Source organism: Nannobrachium achirus (genome assembly GCF_963921795.1).
Source record: "Nannobrachium achirus genome assembly, chromosome: 2".
Taxonomy (NCBI): Eukaryota; Metazoa; Chordata; class Actinopteri; order Myctophiformes; family Myctophidae; genus Nannobrachium; species Nannobrachium achirus.
The window spans coordinates 29,802,701-29,830,456 of record NC_137811.1 but is presented as its reverse complement, the minus strand read 5'-3'; the positions used below and the strand labels follow the sequence as shown (position 1 = coordinate 29,830,456).

Below are 27,756 nucleotides of genomic sequence, written 5' to 3'. Positions count from 1 at the left end.
AGAAAGACCAACACATTTCGGTCTGTACAACTTTTATGTTATCAGATCACTGAATGGCTACGATTGCCTTCTAAAGATTGTGTATGCGACGTGGCGGTCGCTTATCTTCCGATTAGGGAGTCTTACTGGTCCTGAGCATCCTGATTGGTCCACCAAGTGTGTGGGGTGTGTCCTGTAGAGACTGATCACTCCATATAAACCAGGGGTCCAGGTGAAGTCCTCTCATCCACAAGATCACACAGCAACCATGAGGTCTCTGTTTTTCATTCTGCTCATCGGAGCTGCTTGTGAGTATAGGCCTATAGATCCTAAATACACATATATACCTAAGATATATTTAAGTGACTTATAGTTAGATTCAACAGTTTGCTAACTGAAATTCCCATTTGGAACAAGATCTAACTTTATGTGTGTTTTTCAGTTGCCGAGGAGGACAAGATCGTCGGAGGATATGAATGTCAGAAACACTCCCAGCCCCATCAGGTGTCTCTGAACTCTGGCTACCACTTCTGTGGTGGCTCCCTGGTCAACGAGAACTGGGTTGTGTCTGCTGCTCACTGCTACAAGTCGTAAGACAATTAATTTCTTTTGACAGTATTACAGTTTTTCACGATTGTTAACACTCGTTTTTCACTACAATAACGGCATTCTCAAAACTGCACACACAAAACTGAAAACCTCACACACAAAATGCTAAGCCTAACACTCCCTTCCCAAGATGACACTTTTGCCATCAAATCACTTAACTGTGTTCACAAAATGGACTTGCGTTTTCATTTGGTACACACGCCATATTTTCAAATGACACATATTCATTCAGTACACACAACTAAGCATTTGCTGCACACTACCAAACATTTACAGCACACTGGAGTGCAAAATTGAAAACACACCATTGAATTGGAAAACATCATATGAATTACATTGACTCTGGAGAATGAGCTATTTCTCCTTTTGTAAAATTACTCAGTGTTGGCCTACTTTTTTTATATAGTCAAACATAATACAGCACACAAATATGCATCCAAAAAGTTTTATTTGGGTACATGATTTACAGTAGATTTAGGCATCATGCCTCCGGTCAGAGATGGGCACAAAATATAAAAAAGTATTTTGAAAAAAATCTAAATACTTGGTCAGTACTTGGTCTAATACTGACCAGGATAGTGTCACCAAGATACTATCCTGGTGACAATATCCTGGTATTTGTATCTTTGTATTTCAAATCATTTTTGTATTTTATGCCCATCTCTGCCTCTGGTTCCTGTCTCAGTTATTGTGTGTAGTGTTTATACAAAAAGGTGCTTGTGTAATTGAGATCAGACTTGAATGTGTAGAGTTTTGAATAGTTATGTGTTGTGTGTTGATACTTTGAGATTTTACATGAGAAGTGTGTGCAACAACTGAACATTGTGTATAGTGTTTCGGCAACAAGGTGAATTGTAATTGACATCCGTGTGTTATAGGATGATGCTTTGAGATTTGACGTGAGAAGTCGGGGCAAGCAATGAAGTAACCGTTAAGGTTGTGAGAATTGTGCTGAATTTTAGATTCTTGTGTGTTACACTGTAACAAAACTCTAAAGATATGAGTATGATTTTCAACAACATTTCTCTCAATCATCGCTCATGACCTAGAAGTGTGTGGTTTATATCTACAGAGACCCTTCTCTCTACCTGTATTTCCCTTATTTTTCCTTGTTAGGGACATTTATGGGAGTCAAGAGGAGAAGTTATGTAGCCTACTCTGTTCCACTTCTATGGCTTAAGATCAAGTTCCACAAGAGCCTTCTCCCCTGTATCTCCAAGCTAATTTAACCCTTACCTATCTTCCTTTTCCAGCCGCGTTCAGGTCCGTCTTGGCGAGCACCACATCAAGGTCAATGAGGGTACCGAGCAGTGGATCTCCTCCTCCCGTGTCATCCGTCACCCCAAATACAGCTCCTACAACATCAACAATGACATCATGCTGATCAAGCTGAGCCAGCCCGCCACCTTCACCCCGCAAGTGCAGCCTGTGGCTCTGCCCACTTCCTGCGCCTCCGCTGGCACCAGGTGCTTGGTCTCTGGATGGGGAAACACCATGAGCTCCTGTGAGTAAATCATCCTTCTGGGAGGAAAATTAAAGAGATATTGTTAATCACAAATGTTGTGTTTTATCACTTTCTGTCATTCAAACCACATTCCACACCAAATCTGTTTGACTCACAGCCGTCAGCGGTGACAAGCTGCAGTGCCTGGACCTTCCCATCCTGTCTGATAGGGACTGCGACAACTCCTACCCTGGCATGATCACTGACGCCATGTTCTGTGCTGGATACATGGCGGGAGGCAAGGACTCTTGCCAGGTACTGTAGTCAACAAGGTTCACCTGCAGAGGTCCTCCTTATCTCAATAGTAAAGCAAAGTGTCAGAACAACCTTTTGTTCATTCCTTTTACAATATTGCTTGATCTCGATTTGTATTGAGAAATGAATTCTCTCTCTCAGGGTGACTCTGGTGGACCTTTCGTGTGCAACGGTGAGCTGCAGGGTGTTGTGTCCTGGGGATACGGCTGTGCTGAGAGGAACCACCCTGGTGTCTACGCCAAGGTACAGTATGCCTCAAAAGTCTTATTTATGACTGTGTGTCTCTATGAATTTCAGTATTGCGTGTGTTTGTCTTTATATAGAAGAAGTCATCAAAGAAATGACTTTGCATTACTACACAGCAGCTGTTGCTATTGCAAATCTGAGAAATCTGAGTGAAACCTTTTATTGTTTTTTTATCTGTCTTTTTGGCCACCAAAGGCACAGTGAAATCTAAACCTGTAATCTAAGATATAAGATATAAATACAAGAATGTCACTGGCTTTAACAGCTGTAATGCATGTGACAATAATACCCTTGAATCTCAAACTATAAGTGCAATACACAACTATATCTAAAAATACATAAGCCAATCTTAGTATTGTATACTAAATATTCCCGTCTCCATTTCTAGGTGTGCCTGTTCAACGACTGGCTGGAGGAAACCATGGCCAGCTACTAAGTCTGATCCTACTTCCTGTAGGCCTAAACAACAACCATCACCTCAGAAGTCATACCTCAAACACTCTACCTCCAGTGTTGCCATGACTGAATTATTATTTCCATCTTGCATAATAAAGTCTTTCAGACTAACGTTGAACTTTGCTGTGATTCTTTTCATTGCGTTTACTCCCTAAATACATGTAATTGTCTCCATATTATATTATATTATATTATATTATATTATATTATATTATATTATATTATATTATATTATATTATATAGCAAATTGGAAAGTCTAAAAGTGTAAAATCTGCCTTTCATTTGCCTGTATATTCAGGACTTAAATCCTCTATCCCTACTCCTAGTACTAAAATAATATTGACAGGCGTGCTCTCTCTCTCTCTCTCTCTCTCTCTCTCTCTCTCTCTCTCTCTCTCTCTCTCTCCATCAAAACTCTTCACCAAAAAAAGGCAATCTAAGCTCACTGTGTGTCGCATTGTGTTGTAGATCTGCTACTTTAATGTTTGTTCCCCCAGAACAGGGATGCTATTGTTTCAAGTAGAAATGCTGCTATTCACCCTAGCAGCATTTCCTTTAACATCCACTGGAAAACTTGATATAATTAATATACTATGACGCTGCCTGTAACAGTTTCGGAGCTGTGACTTTGTGAAGTTTGTGCCCATTATACTTTGGAACAATGGCACGTCAGACTAATGGCATCATGGCACCGAAGCAACAACCTAAACCCTTAACCATGCTCCTACACCTAACCCCTTTTGTTCCCTTTAAATAAACAAGAGCTGGGCCAGACCACTGGCATAGCGGGCACCTATAGGTTCAATGTAGCATCATAGGTTTGAGTCCCGATCCCAACGGCCTTTACTTCATGTCACTCCCCATCTCTCTCGCCATTTCCTGTCTACCTACTGTTCTATCAGTAAAGGAATAAAAAGACCAAAAATAAATAAGAGCTATCGCCTTAACAATAATTGGGTGAAGTGGGACATAATAGGCCTACTTTGTATAATCTGATAAATCATATCCTAAGGAGGTCTAAACAACACTAAATTGACACTAAACGGTGGTTTAAGGAAAATGTTAAAACCGGAACACTACACAAAAAGAATAATCAAAGAATTACTCTGAGTTTACTCTGAGTAACAACAAGGAGATCAGCTTTGATTAGAAACTGTGACAAATCCAAACGTTCTAAAAACAGCAGCTTCTGTTTTAATCAAATTGCATCCAGACTAGCGTCTGTCTGTATTACGTGAAATGACTTAGCCTACTTGAAATTATAAAGATGAGTTCTATAAGGAACATAAGGTCGAAACGTTCTGTGTTGAAGAAAATACGTTTTGGGAGCCTTAAACCAGTTTGCAGGTGTTTTTAAAATCAAGGATCTTGCCAGAGTGAATCTGAAGAAGAAATAAAAAAGAAAAAAAAGGGGGTTTTGACGTGCATTTCGTAGGTCACTAACGGAATTGTGAAATACTAGAATTTCGCCCGCCTTCGGCGGGCTCATCCTAGTGCTCACATGCACACACGCACAGCTGCTCCAAGCCATGTTGCCCACAAAAAGCACAGTAATGCTTCTCTCTCTGTGTGCGCGCTTCTGCACTGACTGTGCCTGTGAGGGGCACGTGTCTCTCTCTCTCTCTCTCTCTCTCTCTCTCTCTCTCTCTCTCTCTCTCCACGCGCTTCTGCACTGATAGTCTCTCGGAGGGGCTGCGCTCTCTAGGGGCTGTGTGTGTGTGTGTGTGTGTGTGTATGTGTGTGTGTGTGTGTGTGTGTGTGTGTGTGTGTGTGTGTGTGTGTGTGTGTGTGTGTGTGTGTGTGTGTGTGTGTGTGTGTGTGTGTGTGTGTGTGTGTGTGTGTGTGTGTGTGTGTTTGTGTCACTGGCGCCTGTTCAATGGAGCCAAGGGGAGCAACGGCTCCCCCAGATCTGCCGCCCCCCCCCCCCCCCCCCCCCCCCCGCAGGAATATTGCGTGCCGATCAAACAACGTGAAGTGCTTTTGCGTACTTATTTAATTATTTATTTAGCGTCAGACCCTAGCTCTGGCGTCACTTACTGCACGTTAACACGTACGTCCTTTAGACCTAAAATAAAAGTAGTGTGTTGACTAATCATTACAAGTGTCTCTTATTTCTCTTATTTTGAAATCCGATTTTAGAGGAAGTCCGTCTTAACCCAGCTGCCATGACACTCGAAACTCTAGTGTAACTAAGTAAACACGGACCCACGTGGATTAAAAACAATATATTATAGCCACAGTTCATATTTACGATAGGATATTTAAACCATGCTGTGACTTAAACAAGAACACACTTTGGAAATACGGCACGTTAACCTCTCGGAATCTCCGCAGCAGCATATATGTGAGTAGAGCATCTCATCTGTCTCTCTGTCTGTGTCTCTCATGCTGGTTTATGTCGCATCACAAGGCTTTCACGTTGTGGGAGCAGAGCTTGTTGCTCCAATAAAACGCTTGCTGTGCAGTTATCAGGTGCAAACGACGCATCGCCGGCGTCTTTTCTCTTTACTAGGCTATTATTTATATTGTCTTGCATGAGCAACTACGAGGTGTGCACTGTGCAGCATATCTTGATACAATACTGCCATAGTTCTCCATCTATTCATCATTGCTTTTAAAAATGGCACTGTTGAATAGGATAACTATTTAATGTGCAGCTCTGAAAGGCTTGCATAGACCTAGTGTTCTATTTATTTGGTCATGTCAGAGCCTATTAAAAAAAAGGTGCGCACCAAGCAACATATCCAGGTCCTCCCCTGAAGCCCCAAAGACACCCGAAAATGACTTAATAAAGGAAACCCGTTTTAGTCGTTTTAGACGACTTTATAACCGCAAATAACCGATTTTCGCGGCGCCGCTTCGCGGCGCAAAAAAAAAAAACAAACAAAAAAAAAAGAAAATTCCAGGATTTGTGCTCCCCCAAGTGGGGACAGAGTTAGGCGCCGGTGGTGTGTGTGTGTGTGTGTGTGTGTGTGTGTGTGTGTGTGTGTGTGTGTGTGTGTGTGTGTGTGTGTGTGTGTGTGTGGCTACGCCCCCCTCGGTTGAAATAGGATCCGCCGGTCCCATAGCTGGGAATGAGCCAATGGAGGGCGGTCACCATGGCGACGGGGGGCGAATCAGCGGACGGCTGTGCCGTGCATTCTACTGACATCTGAGCTAGCTATGAGTTGAAGTCAATGTAAAGGGGGCGTGAATGGGCTTGGAAGTGGGATGCGGCTCTAAGAAAAATGTAATAGTAGATGTTACGCCTGACTTTTAGGACAATTGTTTATCTTATTTGCCAATTCAATTCAATTCAATTCAATTCAATTCAATTCAATTCATGCACAAAGCTATATACACATGAGAGAAAACTTGGAGCATTGCATACTTGTATGATAAAGTTCAGCACAAACACTGTAAGAAAACAATATCTTTAGTACAATACGCTGTAGCGTACACATAATATCAATGATAAAAACTATAACAAGATTGGTATGTCTTTTGTAGCGCATTGTAACGGGGACAGACTCCTGTGTGTTACCGGCTGATACCGACAATAAGCCACTCCTGACCGACTTGTTTGTGCACATCTTGTACCTGTATTTAGGCCTGGTGCTGAACATCAAGCTAAATATTACCAAGAAGAAGGTAAAAACACCTGCAAACTGGTTTAAGGCTCCCAAAACGTATTTTCTTCAACACAGAACATTTCGACCTTATGTTCCTTATAGAACTCATCTTTATAATTTCAAGTAGGCTAAGTCATTTCACGTAATACAGACAGACGCTAGTCTGGATGCAATTTGATTAAAACAGAAGCTGCTGTTTTTAGAACGTTTGGATTTGTCACAGTTTGTAATCAAAGCTGATCTCCTTGTTACTCAGAGTAAACTCAGAGTAATTCTTTGATTATTCTTTTTGTGTAGTGTTCCGGTTTTAACATTTTCCTTAAACCACTGTTTAGTGTCAATTTAGTGTTGTTTAGACCTCCTTAGGATATTGTCTGATTTATCAGATTATACAAAGTAGGCCTATTATGTCCCACTTCACCCAATTATTGTTAAGGCGATAGCTCTTATTTATTTTTGGTCTTTTTATTCCTTTACTGATAGAACAGTAGGTAGACAGGAAATGGCGAGAGAGATGGGGAGTGACATGAAGTAAAGGCTGTTGGGATCGGGACTCAAACCTATGATGCTACATTGAACCTATAGGTGCCCGCTATGCCAGTGGTCTGGGCCAGCTCTTGTTTATTTAAAGGGAACAAAAGGGGTTAGGTGTAGGAGCATGGTTAAGGGTTTAGGTTGTTGCTTCGGTGCCATGATGCCATTAGTCTGACGTGCCATTGTTCCAAAGTATAATGGGCACAAACTTCACAAAGTCACAGCTCCGAAACTGTTACAGGCAGCGTCATAGTATATAAATTATATCAAGTTTTCCAGTGGATGTTAAAGGAAATGCTGCTAGGGTGAATAGCAGCATTTCTACTTGAAACAATAGCATCCCTGTTCAGGGCTGGGGGAACAAATATTAAAGTAGCAGATCTACAACTTCACAATGCGACACACAGTGAGCTTAGGTTGCCTTTTTTTGGTGAAGAGTTTTGATGTAGAGAGAGAGAGAGAGAGAGAGAGAGAGAGAGAGAGAGAGAGAGAGCGAGAGAGCGAGAGAGAGAGAGAGAGAGAGAGAGCAAACCTGACCCCTGTCAATATTATTTTAGTACTAGGGATAGAGGATTTAAGTCCTGAATATACAGGCAAATGAAAGGCAGATTTTACACTTTTAGACTTTCCAATTTGCTATATAATATAATATAATATAATATAATATAATATAATATAATATAATATAATATGGAGACAATTACATGTATTTAGGGAGTAAACACAATGAAAACAATCACAGCAAAGTTCAACTTAAGTCTGAAAGACTTTATTACGCAAGATGGAAATATAGTTCAGTCATGGCAACACTGGAGGTAGAGTGTTTGAGGTATGACTTCTGAGGTGATGGTTGTTGTTTAGGCCTACAGGAAGTAGGATCAGACTTAGTAGCTGGCCATGGTTTCCTCCAGCCAGTCGTTGAACAGGCACACCTAGAAATGGAGACGGAAATATTTACTATACAATACTAAGATTGGCCTATGTATTTTTAAGATATAGTTGTGTATTGCACTTATAGTTCGAGATTCAAGGGTATTATTGTCACATGCATTACAGCTGTTAAAGCCAGTGACATTCTTGTATTTATATCTACAGGTTTAGATTTCACTGTGCCTTTGGTGGCCAAAAAGACAGATACAAAAACAATAAAAGGTTTCACTCAGATTTCTCAGATTTGCAATAGCAACAGCTGCTGTGTAGTAATGCAAAGTCATTTCTTTGATGATTGTGTGACTTTGACTTCTCTATAAAGACAAACACACGCAATACCGAAATTCATAGAGACACACAGTCATAAATAAGACTTTTGAGGCATACTGTACCTTGGCGTAGACACCAGGGTGGTTCCTCTCAGCACAGCCGTATCCCCAGGACACAACACCCTGCAGCTCACCGTTGCACACGAAAGGTCCACCAGAGTCACCCTGAGAGAGAGAATTCATTTCTCAATACAAATCGAGATCAAGCAATATTGTAAAAGGAATGACCAATAGGTTGTTCTGACACTTTGCTTTACTATTGAGATAAGGGGGACCTCTGCAGGTGAACCTTGTTGACTACAGTACCTGGCAAGAGTCCTTGCCTCCCGCCAAGTATCCAGCACAGAACATGGCATCAGTGATCATGCCAGGGTAGGAGTTGTCACAGTCCCTATCAGACAGGATGGGAAGGTCCAGGCACTGCAGCTTGTCACCGCTGACGGCTGCGAGTCAAACAGATTTGGTGTGGAATGTGGTTTGAATGACAGAATGGGTAAAAACACAACATTTGTGATTAACAATATCTCTTTAATTTTCCTCCCAGAAGGATGATTTACTCACAGGAGCTCATGGTGTTTCCCCATCCAGAGACCAAGCACATGGTGCCAGCGGAGGCGCAGGAAGTGGGCAGAGCCACAGGCTGCACTTGCGGGGTGAAGGTGGCGGGCTGGCTCAGCTTGATCAGCATGATGTCATTGTTGATGTTGTAAGAGCTGTATTTGGGGTGACGGATGACACGGGAGGAGGAGATCCACTGCTCGGTACCCTCATTGACCTTGATGTGGTGCTCGCCGAGACGGACCTGAACGCGGCTGGAAAAGGAAGATAGGTATGGGTTAAATTAGCTTGGAGATACAGGGGAGAAGGCTCTTATGGAACTTGAGCCATAGAAGTGAAACAGAGTAGGCTACATAACTTCTCCTCTTGACTCCCATAAATGTCCCTAACAAGGAAAAATAAGGGAAATACAGGTAGAGAGAAGGGTCTCTGTAGATAAACCACACACTTCTAGGTCATGAGCGATGATTGAGAGAATTGTTGTTGAAAATCATACTCATATCTGTCAAAAGAAATTAATTGTCTTACGACTTGTAGCAGTGAGCAGCAGACACAACCCAGTTCTCGTTGACCAGGGAGCCACCACAGAAGTGGTAGCCAGAGTTCAGAGACACCTGATGGGGCTGGGAGTTTTTCTGACACTCATATCCTCCGACGATCTTGTCCTCCTCGGCAACTGAAAAACACACACACACACACACACACACACACACACACACACACACACACACACACACACACACACACACACACACACACACACACACACACACACACACACACACACACACACACACACACACACACACACACACACATGAAATTAGATCTTCTCTGTTCCAAATGGGAATTTCAGTTAGCAAACTATAAGTCACTTAAATGTATGTTAGGTATATATGTGTCTTTAGGATCTATTCTAGGCCCATACTCACAAGCAGCTCCGATGAGCAGAATGAAGACCAGAGACCTCATGGTTGCTGTGTGATCTTGTGGATGAGAGGACTTCACCTGGACCCCTGGTTTATATGGAGTGATCAGTCCTCACAGGACACACCCCACACACTTGGTGGACCAATCAGGATGCTCAGGATTATCTGATAAAATAACAGTTGTACAGACCATACCGAAATGGGTTGGTCTTTCTTGTCAAAAAACTATTATATCATTTGCTGACTGTATTTGAAGAAATAATAGTCACCCATTTCTAAAATAAATAACTTGGCCTATATTTGTGCAATCTTACAACTCAAATCTTGATTCATTAAACTCTCTTAATGAAAAGAACATTATTGATAGCTATTGTTTTTTTTGGAAGTACTGAACTGAGCATGAAAGCATTGCAGATTGTCCTGACAGTCATGGATATTCTGTATTCGTTACATTGGTGCTTTGTACATTTGACACAAAAATAACAAAAATGTGAGTGGACCTTGCAGTACCAGTAAGTATATAATGTCCTGGTTTTGTCCCTGGTAAAATTGACTTTGTTTCTAACCTTGACGTGGCTGGAGCTATGATCCACGAGTGGAGTTCTGCTGCAGGTGGCCTGGTTCACACACACTTTATCATTCCCTGCATGTTCCAATAGTCAATGTACAATTTCAGATCAACTGTTCAGCTCACAGAGGAAGAAAATGGAAGGACTCATGGCTGGAGATGGGTGTTGCTTTAGTGCCAATGCCATTGTTTCAAAGTACAGCAGTAGGGGCACACACAAAGTCACACCTCTGTTGCATGCAGCTGCATACTGTATTATGTTTTTCACTGGATGTTAAAGAAATATTGTGCTATAGAGAGACCAAACTATTTCCTATTTTACTAAGTATAGAAGGTGGTTAAATCCTGAAATACACATGGAAACGAACGATATACAGCTTTTTTCACATTCCAATTTGGTATAATAATACATAAATGGGAGACAATCATACAGTACATTTGAGGATTAGAAACACAATGAAAACAATCACAACAAAGTTACATTTGAGTAAAGACTTTATTATGCTAAATGAAATACATACTGGAGGTAGAGTTTTTGAGGTCTGACGGCTGAGGTGATGGTTGTTGTAAGATATAGGCCTACAGGAGGTAGGATCAGACTTAGTAGCTGGCCATGGTTTGCTCCAGCCAGTCGTTGAACAGGCACACCTGAAAATGGAGACAGAAAAGATTTATCATATGCTCAGCTTGGCTTTTGTGGATTGTATTGTTATGGTTCAAGGTTCCAGGGGTTTATTTCTCATGCTGCTGTTGCACAGACAGTGATATTCTTGTATTTATAGCTTACTCAACTTGGTGGATAAAATATTAATGAGACTGACAATAGTGATAACAAAACATAAGGAAATGTATTAATTAAAAATAATAACAAACAAAAACATTATATAAATAGCACATCAACAATGGTGTGCAAGCATAGAACTATTATGATCACATTATAACCATATAATATAATTGCTGTTATGAGCTAGTTTGGGATTAAAAGATAAACTAGAAAAGATAGTTTTTGATTGCACAAATATAGGCCAAGTTATTTATTTTAGAAATGGGTGACTATTATTTCTTCAAATACAGTCAGCAAATTATATATTGTTTTTTGACAAGAAAGACCAACCCATTTCGGTATGGTCTGTACAACTGTTATTTTATCAGATCATCCTGAGCATCCTGATTGGTCCACCAAGTGTGTGGGGTGTGTCCTGTAGGGACTGATCACTCCATATAAACCAGGGGTCCAGGTGAAGTCCTCTCATCCACAAGATCACACAGCAACCATGAGGTCTCTGGTCTTCATTCTGCTCATCGGAGCTGCTTGTGAGTATGGGCCTAGAATAGATCCTAAAGACACATATATACCTAACATACATTTAAGTGACTTATAGTTTGCTAACTGAAATTCCCATTTGGAACAGAGAAGATCTAATTTCATGTGTGTGTGTGTGTGTGTGTGTGTGTGTGTGTGTGTGTGTGTGTGTGTGTGTGTGTGTGTGTGTGTGTGTGTGTGTGTGTGTGTGTGTGTGTGTGTGTGTGTGTGTGTGTGTGTTTTTCAGTTGCCGAGGAGGACAAGATCGTCGGAGGATATGAGTGTCAGAAAAACTCCCAGCCCCATCAGGTGTCTCTGAACTCTGGCTACCACTTCTGTGGTGGCTCCCTGGTCAACGAGAACTGGGTTGTGTCTGCTGCTCACTGCTACAAGTCGTAAGACAATTAATTTCTTTTGACAGATATGAGTATGATTTTCAACAACAATTCTCTCAATCATCGCTCATGACCTAGAAGTGTGTGGTTTATCTACAGCGACCCTTCTCTCTACCTGTATTTCCCTTATTTTTCCTTGTTAGGGACATTTATGGGAGTCAATAGGAGAAGTTATGTAGCCTACTCTGTTCCACTTCTATGGCTTAAGATCAAGTTCCATAAGAGCCTTCTCCCCTGTATCTCCAAGCTAATTTAACCCATACCTATCTTCCTTTTCCAGCCGCGTTCAGGTCCGTCTTGGCGAGCACCACATCAAGGTCAATGAGGGTACAGAGCAGTGGATCTCCTCCTCCCGTGTCATCCGTCACCCCAAATACAGCTCTTACAACATCAACAATGACATCATGCTGATCAAGCTGAGCCAGCCCGCCACCTTCACCCCGCAAGTGCAGCCTGTGGCTCTGCCCACTTCCTGCGCCTCCGCTGGCACCAGGTGCTTGGTCTCTGGATGGGGAAACACCATGAGCTCCTGTGAGTAAATCATCCTTCTGGGAGGAAAATTAAAGAGATATTGTTAATCACAAATGTTGTGTTTTTACCCATTCTGTCATTCAAACCACATTCCACACCAAATCTGTTTGACTCGCAGCCGTCAGCGGTGACAAGTTGCAGTGCCTGGACCTTCCCATCCTGTCTGATAGGGACTGTGACAACTCCTACCCTGGCATGATCACTGATGCCATGTTCTGTGCTGGATACTTGGCGGGAGGCAAGGACTCTTGCCAGGTACTGTAGTCAACAAGGTTCACCTGCAGAGGTCCCCCTTATCTCAATAGTAAAGCAAAGTGTCAGAACAACCTATTGGTCATTCCTTTTACCATATTTTGCTTGATCTCGATTTGTATTGAGAAATGAATTCTCTCTCTCAGGGTGACTCTGGTGGACCTTTCGTGTGCAACGGTGAGCTGCAGGGTGTTGTGTCCTGGGGATACGGCTGTGCTGAGAGGAACCACCCTGGTGTCTACGCCAAGGTACAGTATGCCTCAAAAGTCTTATTTATGACTGTGTGTCTCTATGAATTTCGGTATTGCGTGTGTTTGTCTTTATATAGAAGTCAAAGTCACACAAGTCATCAAAGAAATTACTTTGCATTACTACACAGCAGCTGTTGCTATTGCAAATCTGAGAAATCTGAGTGAAACCTTTCATTGTTTTTTTTATCTGTCTTTTTGGCCAAGAAAGGCACAGTGAAATCTAAACTAACCTGTAATCTAAGATATAAGATATAAATACAAGAATGTCACTGGCTTTAACAGCTGTACTGCATGTGACAATAATACCCTTTAATCTCGAACTATAAGTGCAATACACAACTGTATCTTAAAAATACATAAGCCAATCTTAGTATTGTATACTAAATATTTCCGTCTCCATTTCTAGGTGTGCCTGTTCAACGACTGGCTGGAGGAAACCATGGCCAGCTACTAAGTCTGATCATACTTCCTGTAGGCCTAAACAACAACCATCACCTCAGAAGTCATACCTCAAACACTCTACCTCCAGTGTTGCCATGACTGAACTATATTTCCATCTTGCATAATAAAGTCTTTCAGACTTAAGTTGAACTTTGCTGTGATTGTTTTCATTGCGTTTACTCCCTAAATACATGTAATTGTCTCCATATTATATTATATTATATTATATTATATTATATTATATTATATTATATTATATTATATAGCAAATTGGAAAGTCTAAAAGTGTAAAATCTGCCTTTCATTTGCCTCTATATTCAGGACTTAAATCCTCTATCCCTAGTACTAAAATGATATTGACAGGGGTCAGGTTTGTTCTTTCTTTCTCTCTCTCTCTCTCTCTCTCTCTCTCTCTCTCTCTCTCTCTCTCTCTCTCTCTCTCTCTCTCTCTCTCTCTACATCAAAACTCTTCACCAAAAAAAGGCAATCTAAGCTCACTGTGTGTCGCATTGTGAAGTTGTAGATCTGCTACTTTAATGTTTGTTCCCCCAGAACAGGGATGCTATTGTTTCAAGTAGAAATGCTGCTATTCACCCTAGCAGCATTTCCTTTAACATCCACTGGAGAACTTGATATAATTTATATACTATGACGCTGCCTGCAACAGTTTCGGAGCTGTGACTTTGTGAAGCTTGTGCCCATTATACTTTGGAACAATGGCACGTCAGACTAATGGCATCATGGCACCGAAGCAACAACCTAAACCCTTAACCATGCTCCTACACCTAACCCCTTTTGTTCCCTTTAAATAAACAAGAGCTGGCCCAGACCACTGGCATAGCGGGCACCTATAGGTTCAATGTAGCATCATAGGTTTGAGTCCCGATCCCAACGGCCTTTACTTTATGTCACTCCCCATCTCTCTCGCCATTTCCTGTCTACCTACTGTTCTATCAGTAAAGGAATAAAAAGACCAAAAATAAATAAGAGCTATCACCTTAACAATAATTGGGTGAAGTGGGACATAATAGGCCTACTTTGTATATGATAAATCAGACAATATCCTAAGTAGGTCGGGAGTGGCTTATTGTCGGTATCAGCCGGTAACACGCGGGAGTCTGTCCCCGTTACAATGCGCTAGACCCCTGGGAGATGGACTGCTGAGGTGGAGCGCCACACCTACCATCAGCTCCCAGTACTTGCCGCACTACTTGCCGCACCCAAGCCGTGCTACTCATACGCTGAGTTGGCGGTGCCCGGAATCGAACCCATGATCTTGTGGTCCAAAGGTGAGATATATGTGTAATATATGTGTATAAAAGGTCTGCAGTTTCTATTGGCTTGGATTTCCCAACAATGATGTCACTGGTAGGCGGGTTTCTGAACTGCCCACAGCCCTCCTCCTCACAACAATGGTACCATTATTACCAGCTTGGCAAGCTGCTGGTCTACAGATCGTCAGCCACCTAGCTGCCACAGTATGATGTTACATCATTTTGCGTTACTTTCTCCTCATTCGCTGGGCCCTTTAGCCCAGAACAATCTTTGCCCTGCATTTTTCACATCTGCCTTGTATAGCGGCACCAGACGTAAAACATTTATTTATAGCTATTTTTATCGCTTTCCAATTATTTAACTGACAATAAGTACATTTTTGTTTTCTTTTTGTTTATGGTGTAGCTGTCTATATAAAAGCATGTTGCCTGTACCCTATATCCGTTTTGTATGTCCCTTGTAATTCATGTTGAAGGCATAATTAAGTTGCATATGGAAGCTTATAACCTTAATAAATATATTTAATGTAATCATGGGTGACGCCTTTGACAACATCTGGGTCCTGGTCCTGGTCCCAAAATAATATGTATATACCCTCAGACCCCCATATGAAAATATGTTGTGCCATTCCAATTATTTATTATATTAACATTTTTCGCATTTGCATCAAAACACAACGTGAGCTTGTATAGGACTTCAGATATATAGGGTTAAAGTGGTTAAACTGATTGATCCTATATTAACTAATTTAATATACCTGGAACCCCCACAAGGTCCCTGGAGTTACCCAGGCCCAACTTTTTTTCAATTTGTTGTAATGTATTCACTATGATTTAAGTTTACATTTTGTGCCAATTCCCCTCATGACGGGGGACTATTTATTGCACATTGTGTGAACTGTGGCTTAATGATAGGGGTGTAACGATACATTTAATAGGGATACGATGCGCATCATGATACATGGTTGACGATATGATACATGGATGATTTTGGTTCATTCGTGGCGATACGATACGATTCAATGATTTAAAATCGATATAGTAACTCATTTAGCAAAGAAATTAAATATGTGTGAAACGTGTCAATAGTGCAGGTCGAGGTCAGTGCAAGGGAAAATCTATTATTATGGATATAAATAAGTAAACACGGTGATTCTCTAGCAAATACATGGACATTATATTTCAACACATATGGACAAACCTGCACCTCGACATGAACACAGAGATTACACACATTTATCGATAGACAAAGAGTAGCTATATGGAATGTAATAAAAAAAGAAGAAACAAAATAGACCCATCCTTTTCTATTTTCCCTCTTAAAATTTGCCTAATACTTAGTCTCTGTAAAATTGATTATTTGCTGTGCAAATGTTTCAATACCGATTATCTGCATTGTAAAAACGATACGATACAAAACAGTACGATATTTTTCTTTTGCATATCGATATAGTAGATCATTGCAAATTAAAAATGATGTTTCGATTCAGTTACTATCGTTACACCCACTTAATAACTAAATGGGTACAGGAGGAAAAAAATCACACCCGTGTGAACTGAGCGGTGGTCGTGGGGGGGGGGGAGGGGGGGGGGAGGGGTGCCTGTGGGGGGGGGGGAGGGAGGGGTGCCTGTGTGTGTGTGTGTGGGGGGGGGGGTGCCTGTGGGGGGGGGGGGGGGGTGCCTGTGTGTGTGGGGTGGGGGTGTGTGTGTGTGTGTATTGCAGTTGATGCTCAGGGCAGGCTAGACTCAACAGCACCTCTCTGGTCACCCAGGGTACTCAGGCTACACCAGAGGCTACATACAGACAGACAGACACACACACAGACACACACACAGACACACACGGCCACGCTATGGAGACGGTGTGACCACCGCTCAAAAAGGTTAGAAAACAAAGAAGAAATGATATATCAGGTTGCACTTGTCATTGGCTGGCCCCATAGGGAAGGAGGAGAATGTAATGTAAATTCTCCAGAATTCTTACCAAATATGGCTTTGGGGCCAGCCAATGAGGAGAAAGTAACGCGAAATGAGGAAAAGGAATACTGTGGTTGACGATCTGTAGAACAGGTCTGCGACCTGATAAAAATCGGGTGCATCCCCACTATTCTTGATAGTGACCTCCGGGACTCAAATCACTCAAAGAACCCTGAGCTCATTTGTCCACACTGGCATGGCCTCCACAATCTTCTCCGCCTCCATCATCCCATGATAACGGAGGAAAGCGTAGCTACTGTATCTCCTCCCTCAAAGCTTCATTGCTTTATGCTTTCAACGCCATCATCTGCTCTAGACTGTCTCATCCCAAGCAAGCTTTCTGTAGTCATCTTTATTATATTTCGCTGTCTGGCAGAAGCCAGCTTAAAAAAAAAACTCTACCTCCACTTGAACTATCCCCCCCCCCCTTCGGTCCGACAAAAGAGATACAGACTTTCTCCTCGTATATTTTTTAGCAATCCAGGAAGTTTGAAGCCATGAGCAGGTCCAGTGCGACTTCCTTTGCAATGATGAATTCTGGAGCTTCTGGGGCATCGCCGACCTGGTTAGAGTAACGCTTCTTGTAGGAGAAGAACATGCAGACCCTAGACAGGATATGAGAGGGGATCTCCTTCAAGTTCACTTCATTGACTTCATCGTCTGTAACCTCGCCTGGCCCACTCAGCATGGCCTTGATGGTGCCAGAGAGGAAGGCGTGGTCTTTCTTCACAACAAATTCATGGCCATCTGAAGAGACCAACTTGATATACATGGAATCTGGCCCCTCACAGCCACCGACAGGTTTCTCTACAACACCGTCCATTACGTCTGAGTAAACTGTTTATAAATCTAACACTATTAAGAGAGATTCTACTTCGCTTATGGCTTTGGTTCTGTTTTCAGTCATGGGACAGGGGCCATGATTTGAATGATAATTTGTGACGTGTTGTTTACGTCACCATAACATTATGATGACATTTGTTTCCATGACTTCATAGACTGTAGAAAATAGCCCAACATCCATCAACATGAAGCATAATACATATTAATTTGTGTGGTTGCCCCTGCAGGGCAACCAGACTATAGTACTTGTCCGACTTTATTCCATCCGTCCATCTTTCCCATCTTTATTTTGCCGCACTATCCTTTTGGTGGCACGCACTTGGGCCATAAGTATGTCAAATCGAAGTTTTAAATCAGCTTTGACGGTTCTCGCATAATGCATTTTGGTCAATGCCCTTGTGCAATTTCAGTTCGATTTGCCAACGCCACTGAGGAGAAACAGACACATTTGGGAAACTCTTTAAAAAATAATAGCCAGTCCCTGCTTGGAAAATTAAACTTCATCAGCCCCAACATATTATGACGGTAAATGCCATGTGCAATTTCAGATCAATTCAAAAATGGGATGAGAATGCATAGGGACAGGCAGAGTTTTATTTTTGATTGACAGTTGTGGTGGGGTAGGTATACTGGGGAAGCCACAAGGCGAGCACCACAATGAGACCCAGACACAGAAGCTAGTTTATTAAAGGGAAGTAAAGGGGTTTGTAGGAGCATGGTGAAGAGCTGATGGTGGTGAGTATTGCTTCGGTGCCATGCCAAGTCACAACTGCAAAACTGTTGGAACATTGACATGGGGAACATAAAATTGCTATAAGCTTCACAATGTGACACACACCGGATATTTAGTAAATCGTTTATGGTGTAGAGAGAAAAATGAACATTGCAGGTATCACTGACCCCTAGCTGTCAATATTATTATTATTTTTTTTTTTTATAATTTTTATCCCACGATTTTGCAACCCATTTTCACCCAGTGCCAATTGCCTATGTAATCCTGGGCTCTGCTCTCCCTCTGCCGCGCCTGGGGAGACAACGGACTGACCTCATGCTTCCTTCAATGCATGGGTAGTCCAAGTTGTTTCTTTTCACCTGACAGGGGGGATTTCCCCAGGATGGACGTAGCGCGTGGAAGGAACACATTATTCCAACCAGCTCCTTTCCCCTCCATCAGGCGCCCCGGCTGGCCAGGGGGAGGCATTATTGAGACCAGGATTACTGCATGTTTTTGTGAGGGTATCAACCCTAGGAGACAGGGGGAGAACATGCAAACTCCACACAGAAAGGCCCTATCGCCGACCCCACCTAGGGTGTGGGCGCTGATGACGCAGAGGGAGAAACACGCCCCCAGCACCCACAGCGTCCCCCGGCGGGAATCGAACCCAGGACCTTCTAGCTGTGAGGCAAAGCGCTAACCACTGCGCCACCGTGCCCCGTCAATATTATTTTCATACTGTAGGTGTAGAGGGTAGTTGTAGTTGGGGTGGTGGATGACACGAGAGGATGAAATCCTCTGCTCGGTACCCTCATCAACCTTGTTGTTGGAGAAGGTTGTTGCTTGTTGTACGGGCACAAACAAAGTCACAACTCTGAAACTGTTGCATGCAGCTTCAGGCTGTAGGCCTATAGTATTACGTTTTTCACTGGATGTTAAATAAAATTGGTGCTATAGTGCAACCAAACAGACCTATGTGTATTGTAGGTTGAACATTTACCTAATGGCAGCCCTATTTTACTAAGTATAGAGGGTTTAACACAAGTGGTTAAATCCTGAAAATTATACACATGGAAATGATATACAGCTTTTTTCACATATGAATGGGAGACAATCATATTCAGGGAGTAGAAACACAATCACAACAAAGTTACATTTGAGTAAAGACTTTATTATGCAAGATGAAATAAATACTGGAGGTAGAGTGTTTGAGGTATAACGGCTGAGGTGATGGTTGTTGTGAGATGTAGGCCTACAGGAGGTAGGATCAGACTTAGGAGCTGGCCATGGTTTGCTCCAGCCAGTCGTTGAACAGGCACACCTGAAAATGGAGACAGAAAAGATTTAACATGCTCAGCTTGGCTTTTGACCTATATTTAAGGTATAGTTGTGTATTGTATTGTATTGTATTGTTATGGTTCATGGTTCCAGGGTTTTATTTTGTATGCTCATCTATTGTACTAAGATATATTGTTTTCAGTGTTTGTACTGACGATGTATTCTTTATTCTACTATGCAAGGCTCCAAATTGCCTCTCAGGTATGACTGAATAAAGCATTTGAATTGAATTGAATCACTCTGGCAAGATTCTTCGGCATGTCTCTATTCTATGCATAAAGACAAACAATTCGTAAATACATTGAGCCATACTGTACCTTGGCGTAGACACCAGGGTGACCCTCCTCAGCACAACCGTATCCCCAGGACACAACACCCTGCAGCTCACCGTTGCACACAACAGGGCCACCAGAGTCACCCTGAGAGAGAGAGGAAGAGATCAGAAAGAGAAAGAGGAGGAAAGTGGAACAAGACATACATTAATTTGTCAATACAATTCAACATCAAGACCATCATTATTATAGAAGGAATGACCAATAGGCTGTTATGAAACACTGTCTGCAGGTGAACCTTACCTGGCAAGAGTCCTTGCCTCCCTCCAGGTATCCAGCACAGAACATGGCATCAGTGATCATGCCAGGGTAGGAGTTGTCACAGTCCCTATCAGACAGGATTGGAATGTCCAGGCACTGCAGCTTGTCACTGTCGTCCCCTGGGGTACATACATACAGGTCAAAGTGGAAATAGTTAAAAACAACGAAGGTAAAGTAAATCTGAATCTACTGTATGCTTTTATCGAAGAATAAATCATTCAACATGGCATTAATGATGACATTTGATTTTAAGATAATGTTTCTGAAACACATTATTATGAAGATGGTTAAGAGTAACGAAGAGGAGTCTTTTATACACAACTGAATTGTTATGGACCATTTAGATGCAGTTTTGCTCAGGTTCACCAGTAACTGAGTTTAAAAGGTGCTATTACTCACAGTAGCTCATGGTGTTGCCCCAGCCAGAGACTTTGCACATGGTGCCAGCGGGGGCGCAGGAAGTGGGCAGAGCCACAGGCTTCACATACTGGTTGAGGGTGGCTGGCTTGCTCAGCTTGATCAGCATGATGTCATTGTTGATGTTGTAGGAGCTGTAGTTGGGGTGACGGATGACACGGGAGGAGGAGATCCACTGCTCGGTACCCTCATCTTCTGCGATGTGGTGCTCGCCAAGACGAAGCTGAACGCGGCTGGAAAAGAGAGGGGAGGCGTGAGAAGGTTTAGGTTCATGTTAGAGTTCCTCACCATCTGTCAATCGATCGATCGATCGTATCTTGATTGAGGTATTTTTATGCCTCATGACCAGGCCTGGAATTTCATCATTTTAGGGCAAGGCCACTCGGCCTTTCTTGTTGTCCATTGTTTGAGGGCACAAAGGCCAAATGCCAGGGCAGGAAGAACATCAAATAAAACTAGATTTTGGTCCATTGAAAGAATTAAAGGGAGGGTTAAGCATGATTTTAAATTTAATGTAGACTATCTGCTGTGAAATAAATTATGGTATTTACAATCTGAACCATGCTCAGCCTTGCGCCAATCAAAGATACAGGATTGGTTTAAAAATGGAGACTCAACAAAACACACTACATGACAAGAAAGAGACACTGGTGTCTACATATTGACAAGACAGACAGAGGAGAAAGTTGTACAGTCCACTGTGGCCTCAGGGCATGCCATTTTTTGGAGGGGCACAAGGCCAAACTGAGGTGCAACGACGGCCATGGCCTTCATGGCCTCCCTGAAATTCCTGCCGTGCGATAGACACATGTCATGAGTTGAGTTCAGCAAGATTAAAATCCAGACTAAATTATAAAAAAATATCAAGTGTTGTCTTACGACTTGTAGCAGTGAGCAGCAGACACAACCCAGTTCTCGTTGACCAGGGAGCCACCACAGAAGTGGTAGCCAGAGTTCAGAGACACTGTATGGGGCTGGGAGTGTTTCTCACACTCATATCCTCCGACGATCTTGTCCTCCTCGGCAACTGAAAAACACATCACACTATTAGATATTTTGTCCTCCATAAACAGAAGGGATGTCTAAACTGTTAGAAACATACAAATAAATCATAACTATGTCTAGGTAAAAAGGTAAATGTCTTTAGGATCTAGGGCCTATACTCACAAGCAGCTCCGATGAGCAGAATGAAGACCAGAGACCTCATGGTTGCTGTGTGATCTTGTGGATGAGAGGACTTCACCTGGACCCCTGGTTTATATGGAGTGGTCAGTCCCTCCCTACAGTGGTCAGTCCCTCCCTAGTGGTCAGTCCCTACAGGACACTCCCCACACACTTGGTGGACCAATCAGGATGACCAGATAACATTATTCAACAGTTGTACTGACAGGAGCAAAATGTGTTGCTCCTGTAAGGAATTTGTATAATATGATGGTAAAGAAATTAATAGCATTTCAGCTATTTCATTTCTGAAATAAACAAATACATTCCTAGAATGGTGTGCATTCTTACTACTGACATCACAATTCATGTACTTTATTGCCTAACAGCAGGGACTCACATGCGTACTAGTATCTATATAGTACTTTGTTTGGATTAACACATTTGTGCATGCAAGTATTGCAAATGATATCCTGCATGAGTTTAAAAAGAGAAAAAGAAGAGCTGCAGGGATCAATGGCTCTACAAACAGGTGCTCTTTTATGACACGGGTAAGAACATACATGACCCAAAAGGGTTTTCAAAGAAGTTGTGTAGATTGCAGACTTGCAAAGAAAATAAATCCAAGACACTCCATATGTGACTTATTTTGAGGCAACAATGTACAGTATGAGTATATGACCAATGCGTATCAACCTATACAAAGGTCTTCATAAGGTTCTAACAATTTGGCTAATCAGTCACACTTTATACAGCCATGGGAAATGTTCCAATAATGTCCGTCATATAGGCTACTGTACCGTGTCATCATATGTCTGTTGAATAAATATCAAAGTGAGCACAATAAATAAATAAATAAAATAAGGCAACACCCAAAGTGAACAACACCAATATACATTTAAAAACATTGGGAAACATGACAGAAAATATTAAATCGGTGTAATAAATATTGACACGGTAAACCAAATCAAAAAACATGATCAGTCAAATAACATCAGAGAAATGGCAATTATTCGACTTCATCATTTAAACTTGGATCATTGTGGCTTTTAAAGTAACAATCCAAAAGGTTTCCCTTTGGAGCGGCATTCTATGATATCCTGAATTATTTGTACATTTTGATGCTGTGAACGATTGCATAAATGTAGTCATATGAACACTATGAAATGAGTGGACTGTCCAGTGGCTATACCAGAGGGTTCACAGTGTTCTGGATTAGTGTTTTGTTTCTAATCTTGACATGCATGGAGCCACGTGTGGAGTTTTGCAGATGGCCTGGTTCACACACACGCACGCACGCACGCACGCATGCTCGCACACACACACACACACACACACACACAGACACACACACACACACACACACACACACACACACACACACACACACACACACACACACACACACACACACACACCACACACTTTTTAAAATTCACTTACACCAAAGCTAAGTTACAGTAGATTGCAGAATTATTATGAGAACCTAAAAATGTCACCATAGATCACTTGTACATTTTCAATCACTGTAAAGTATTTTAAAATTACAGTCCATGGCAATATAAATGTTTGATTGTAAGCTTATTTTAAATCAAATAAATATGTCAAACATTGTGCTTCTACAAGCAGCAATATTGCATAAGGACCTTGTTTGCAAGATTCCAAATTACAATTATTTCCGTCCCGAGCGAAAAGGTTTGGGAGAGGATTCAAAGACTTAGGCCAATTTGTGTTTGCAAACCTGACTTGGGCCAAATTATTAATGGAGTAAGTGACTTACTTACTCCAGACCTTTTTTTTTTTGTTTAAGTCACATCTTTGACTCAGGCAACATACTGTAAAATGGCCTAGGTAACACTCTTGACATAGGCCATTATACAACTGGGGAGGAACAGCAAACAGCATGTTCCTTTTCAATATACTCTAAGTGATTTTACCAGAGGTGGCCATTGTCATGAAGCAAAATAAAAATGTCCTCAAAAAACGACTTAGCCCATTATTTTAGCAAGCTGACAATTTGCAATTCTTGCATGCACAAAGGTATAGCTATCAGGAATGTGAGTCCCTGCCATTTCTTTTCTTTTCTTTTTTTTTTCTTTCAGAAATGGCTGAAATACTAATATTAATTTATTTACCATCATCACAAATTCCTTAGCAACACATTTTGGTCTGGTCAGTACAACTGTTGAATAACATTTTATCTGATCATCCTTATTGGTCCACCAAGTGTGGGGGAGTGTCCTGCAGGGATTGACCACTAGGGAGGGACTGACCACTGGACTGACCACTCCATATAAACCAGGGGTCCAGGTGAAGTCCTCTCATCGACAGGATCACACAGCAACCATGAGGTCTCTGGTCTTCATTCTGCTCATCGGAGCTGCTTGTGAGTATAGAGGCCTAGATCCTAAAGACATTTTTACCTGGACATATTTAAGTGACTTAATTGTATGTTCAACTGGCGTCTAACTGTTTAGATATCCATTATTTTTATGGAGGACACATTTCTAATAGTGTATTCCATGTCTGTTTACAGTTGCCGAGGAGGACAAGATCGTCGGAGGATATGAGTGTGAGAAACACTCCCAGCCCCATACAGTGTCTCTGAACTCTGGCTACCACTTCTGTGGTGGCTCCCTGGTCAACGAGAACTGGGTTGTGTCTGCTGCTCACTGCTACAAGTCGTAAGGCAACCCTTGAGTATAGTATATTGTAGTACTGCTCAAAGAATTAAGGGAATCATTTTGTTCCCTTAATTTCTTTAAGCAGTATATTCATAGTCTGGATGGTACTTCTATCAGTAGGTGACACCAGGGTGTATATGGAAGACAAGGGAGTCTACCTGATAATGTGCTAGTTATATTATTATTATTAACATACTCAACCATACTTATTTCTTAAAATAATGTTGTATAAATGAGAAAATAAGTACAAAGTGGAGAGGAACTCTAACATGAGCCTAAACTTTCTTTCGCTTTCTTTTCCAGCCGCGTTCAGCTTCGTCTTGGCGAGCACCACATCGCAGAAGATGAGGGTACCGAGCAGTGGATCTCCTCCTCCCGTGTCATCCGTCACCCCAACTACAGCTCCTACAACATCAACAATGACATCATGCTGATCAAGCTGAGCAAGCCCGCCACCCTCAACCAGTATGTGCAGCCTGTGGCTCTGCCCACTTCCTGCGCCGCCGCTGGCACCATGTGCAAAGTCTCTGGCTGGGGCAACACCATGAGCTACTGTGAGTATAATGTAGCACCTGTTAAGTTCAGTTACTGGTGAACCTGAGAAAAAGTGCATCTAAATGGTCCATAACAATTCAGCTGAGTATAATATTTACACATTATACATTAGGCCTAATCTCTAAATGGTATCTATCTATAAATGCGACAAATCTCTGTCTGTTTGTTTGTAATCCGCGTATCTCGAGAACCGTTCGTCCCACCGGCTTCAGATTCGGCACGCGCGTTCCCCGCCGCCGCGCGGAGTGCAGTGCCGGGCCTCGACCCGACCCGACTCGCGGTTTTCCGAAACCGGCGCGAAACGTTCGGAATCTCCTTATGCGGAGCTGATTGTTGACATCAGGCTGTTCCGGAGGAAATCGGCGCAAGCGCTGAGTCATTGTGACATCACTTCATAAAAGGCTCTGACATCACGTACGCCACATGAGTCAACACAAAATCTCTGTGAATGTGTATGTATGTATGTAATCCGCGTATCTCGAGAACCCTTCTTCCCACCGGCACGCGCGTTCTCCAGATATGGGCATAAAGTCTGACATCAGAGTTTTCCGCAACCGGTACTGTGTGTGCAGAGATCTTCATATATGGGCATAAGTGGACAAAGACAAACAGATGGTCAAAACGGGTCCTATGACAACAGGTATATTGGGGTTTGCATTAAAGGGTGGGGCATTCATGGGGTTTGTTTGCATTAAAGGGTGGGGCATTCATTCCCTATTTCAAATTCGGCACGTGCGTTCCCCACCGCAGCAGGTAGTGCAGTGCTCGGCCTCGACCCGACCCGATACACGATTTTCTGGAACCAGCACGAAAGGTTCGGATTCTGATGTCTGACATCAGGATTTTCCGGAACTGGCACTGTGTCTGCATAGATCTCCATATATGGGCATAAAATGGATGCAGACAGACAAATACAGATATCTCCATATATGGGCATAAATGGACACAGGCAAACAGATGGTCAAAGATCTCCATATATGGGCATAAAGTGGATGCAGACAGAGAGATACAGATATCTCCATATATGGGCATAAATGGACACAGGCAAACAGATGGTCAAAACGGGTCCTATGACAACAGGTATAATGGGGTTTGCATTAAGTTTGTCTCCTCCTCCATCTGTTTGTCTGTGTCCCTTTATTCCCATTATGGAGATCTCTGTATCTGTCTGTGCCTCCGACTGTGTTGCAGACACAGTGCCGGTTCCCCCTTTAATGCAAACCCCATTATACCTGTTGTCATAGGACCCGTTTTGACCATCTGTTTGAAAAAGCGACAGAAATCTCATATATGGGCATAAAATGGACGCAGATAAACAGATATCTCCATATATGGCATATATGGGCATACAATGGATGCAGAATCACAAAGATCTCCATATACGGGCATAAAAGGGACACAGACAGACAGATACAGAGATCTCCATATATGGGCATAAAATGGACGCAGATAGACAGATATCTCCATATATGGGCATATATGGGCATAAAATGGACCCAGAACTATAACTGCAGTGATCTCCATATATGGACAGAAAATGGACACCGACAGACAGACAGATACAGATATCTCCATATATGGGCATAAATGGACACAGGCAGACAAATGGTCAAAATGGGTCCTATGAAAACAGGTATAATGGGGTTTGCATTAAAGGGCGGGGCATTCATTCCCTATTTACATTGTTCCGAGTTGGCCAGGTCGCCGACTAGACGCTTCTAGTCATCCTTAATGCTGCATTCTTATTCTATTCATATGCTCCGATAAAAGCATAGGTTTAGATATACTTCTCCTTCATTGTTTTTAACAAATTCCACTTTGACCTGTATGTACCCCAGGGGATGACAGTGACAAGCTGCAGTGCCTGGACATTCCCATCCTGTCTGACAAGGACTGTAACGGCGCCTACCCTGGCATGATCACTGACGCCATGTTCTGCGCTGGATACCTGGAGGGAGGCAAGGACTCTTGCCAGGTACTGTAGTCAACAAGGTTCACCTGCAGAGGTCCTCCTTCTCCACCATCTGAATAGTAAAGCAGTGTGTCAGAACAGCCTAGTGGTCATTCCTTTTATAACAATATAAATTAATTTATGACTTATTCCACTTTCCTCCTATTTCTCTCTCTCTGTGTCTCTCTCTCTCTCTCTCTCTCTCTCTCTCTCTCTCTCTCTCTCTCTCTCTCTCTCTCAGGGTGACTCTGGTGGCCCTGTCGTGTGCAACGGTGAGCTGCAGGGTGTTGTGTCCTGGGGATACGGCTGTGCTGAGGAGGGTCACCCTGGTGTCTACGCTAAGGTACAGTGTGCATCAAACGTCTCATTTAGGAGTTGTTTGTCTTTATTAATGGAATAGATACATTTGCATAAAATCTAAGATCTTGCCATAACAAACAATACAATACACAACTATACCCTATAAATATAGGTCAAAAGCTACGCATTTGCTAAATCTTTTCTGTCTCCATTTTCAGGTGTGCCTGTTCAACGACTGGCTGGAGCAAACCATGGCCAGCTACTAA

The 27,756-nt window shown here is 42.3% G+C and overlaps 5 protein-coding genes across 5 annotated transcripts; 2 read left to right on the top strand and 3 right to left on the bottom strand.

Moving 5' to 3' along the window:
* Window positions 1-247: 247 nt before the first annotated feature.
* On the top strand, window positions 248-27,756 carry LOC308297575 (uncharacterized protein; the record flags this gene model as incomplete). The annotated part of the gene is made up of 14 exons (XM_080741050.1): window positions 248-287; window positions 422-569; window positions 1,842-2,092; window positions 2,211-2,347; window positions 2,489-2,590; window positions 2,982-3,017; window positions 8,999-9,215; window positions 20,971-21,092; window positions 24,248-24,386; window positions 24,537-24,684; window positions 24,988-25,238; window positions 27,078-27,214; window positions 27,432-27,533; window positions 27,709-27,756. 14 exons carry the CDS (start codon window positions 248-250, stop codon window positions 27,754-27,756), a joined length of 1,878 nt encoding a protein of 625 aa, XP_080597176.1.
* On the bottom strand, window positions 8,080-10,014 carry LOC308309303 (trypsin-1-like; the record flags this gene model as incomplete). The annotated part of the gene is made up of 6 exons (XM_080754844.1): window positions 9,945-10,014; window positions 9,541-9,688; window positions 9,016-9,266; window positions 8,761-8,897; window positions 8,518-8,619; window positions 8,080-8,127 (listed from the first exon to the last, which is right to left on the bottom strand). Exons 1-6 carry the CDS (start codon window positions 9,982-9,984, stop codon window positions 8,080-8,082), a joined length of 726 nt encoding a protein of 241 aa, XP_080610970.1. The 5' UTR covers window positions 9,985-10,014.
* Window positions 11,110-22,061, bottom strand: LOC308309270 (trypsin-1-like; the record flags this gene model as incomplete). The annotated part of the gene is made up of 6 exons (XM_080754797.1): window positions 22,007-22,061; window positions 21,719-21,866; window positions 20,822-21,072; window positions 20,405-20,541; window positions 20,147-20,248; window positions 11,110-11,157 (listed from the first exon to the last, which is right to left on the bottom strand). Exons 1-6 carry the CDS (start codon window positions 22,044-22,046, stop codon window positions 11,110-11,112), a joined length of 726 nt encoding a protein of 241 aa, XP_080610923.1. The 5' UTR covers window positions 22,047-22,061.
* Window positions 11,736-13,695, top strand: LOC308309288 (trypsin-1-like; the record flags this gene model as incomplete). Its single annotated transcript, XM_080754820.1, has 6 exons — window positions 11,736-11,823; window positions 12,060-12,207; window positions 12,488-12,738; window positions 12,857-12,993; window positions 13,137-13,238; window positions 13,648-13,695. The coding sequence occupies exons 1-6, from the start codon at window positions 11,784-11,786 to the stop codon at window positions 13,693-13,695; spliced, it is 726 nt and encodes a 241-aa protein (XP_080610946.1). The 5' UTR covers window positions 11,736-11,783.
* On the bottom strand, window positions 17,406-17,756 carry LOC308309203 (elongin-C-like; the record flags this gene model as incomplete). The annotated part of the gene is made up of 1 exon (XM_080754701.1): window positions 17,406-17,756. One exon carries the CDS (start codon window positions 17,754-17,756, stop codon window positions 17,406-17,408), a length of 351 nt encoding a protein of 116 aa, XP_080610827.1.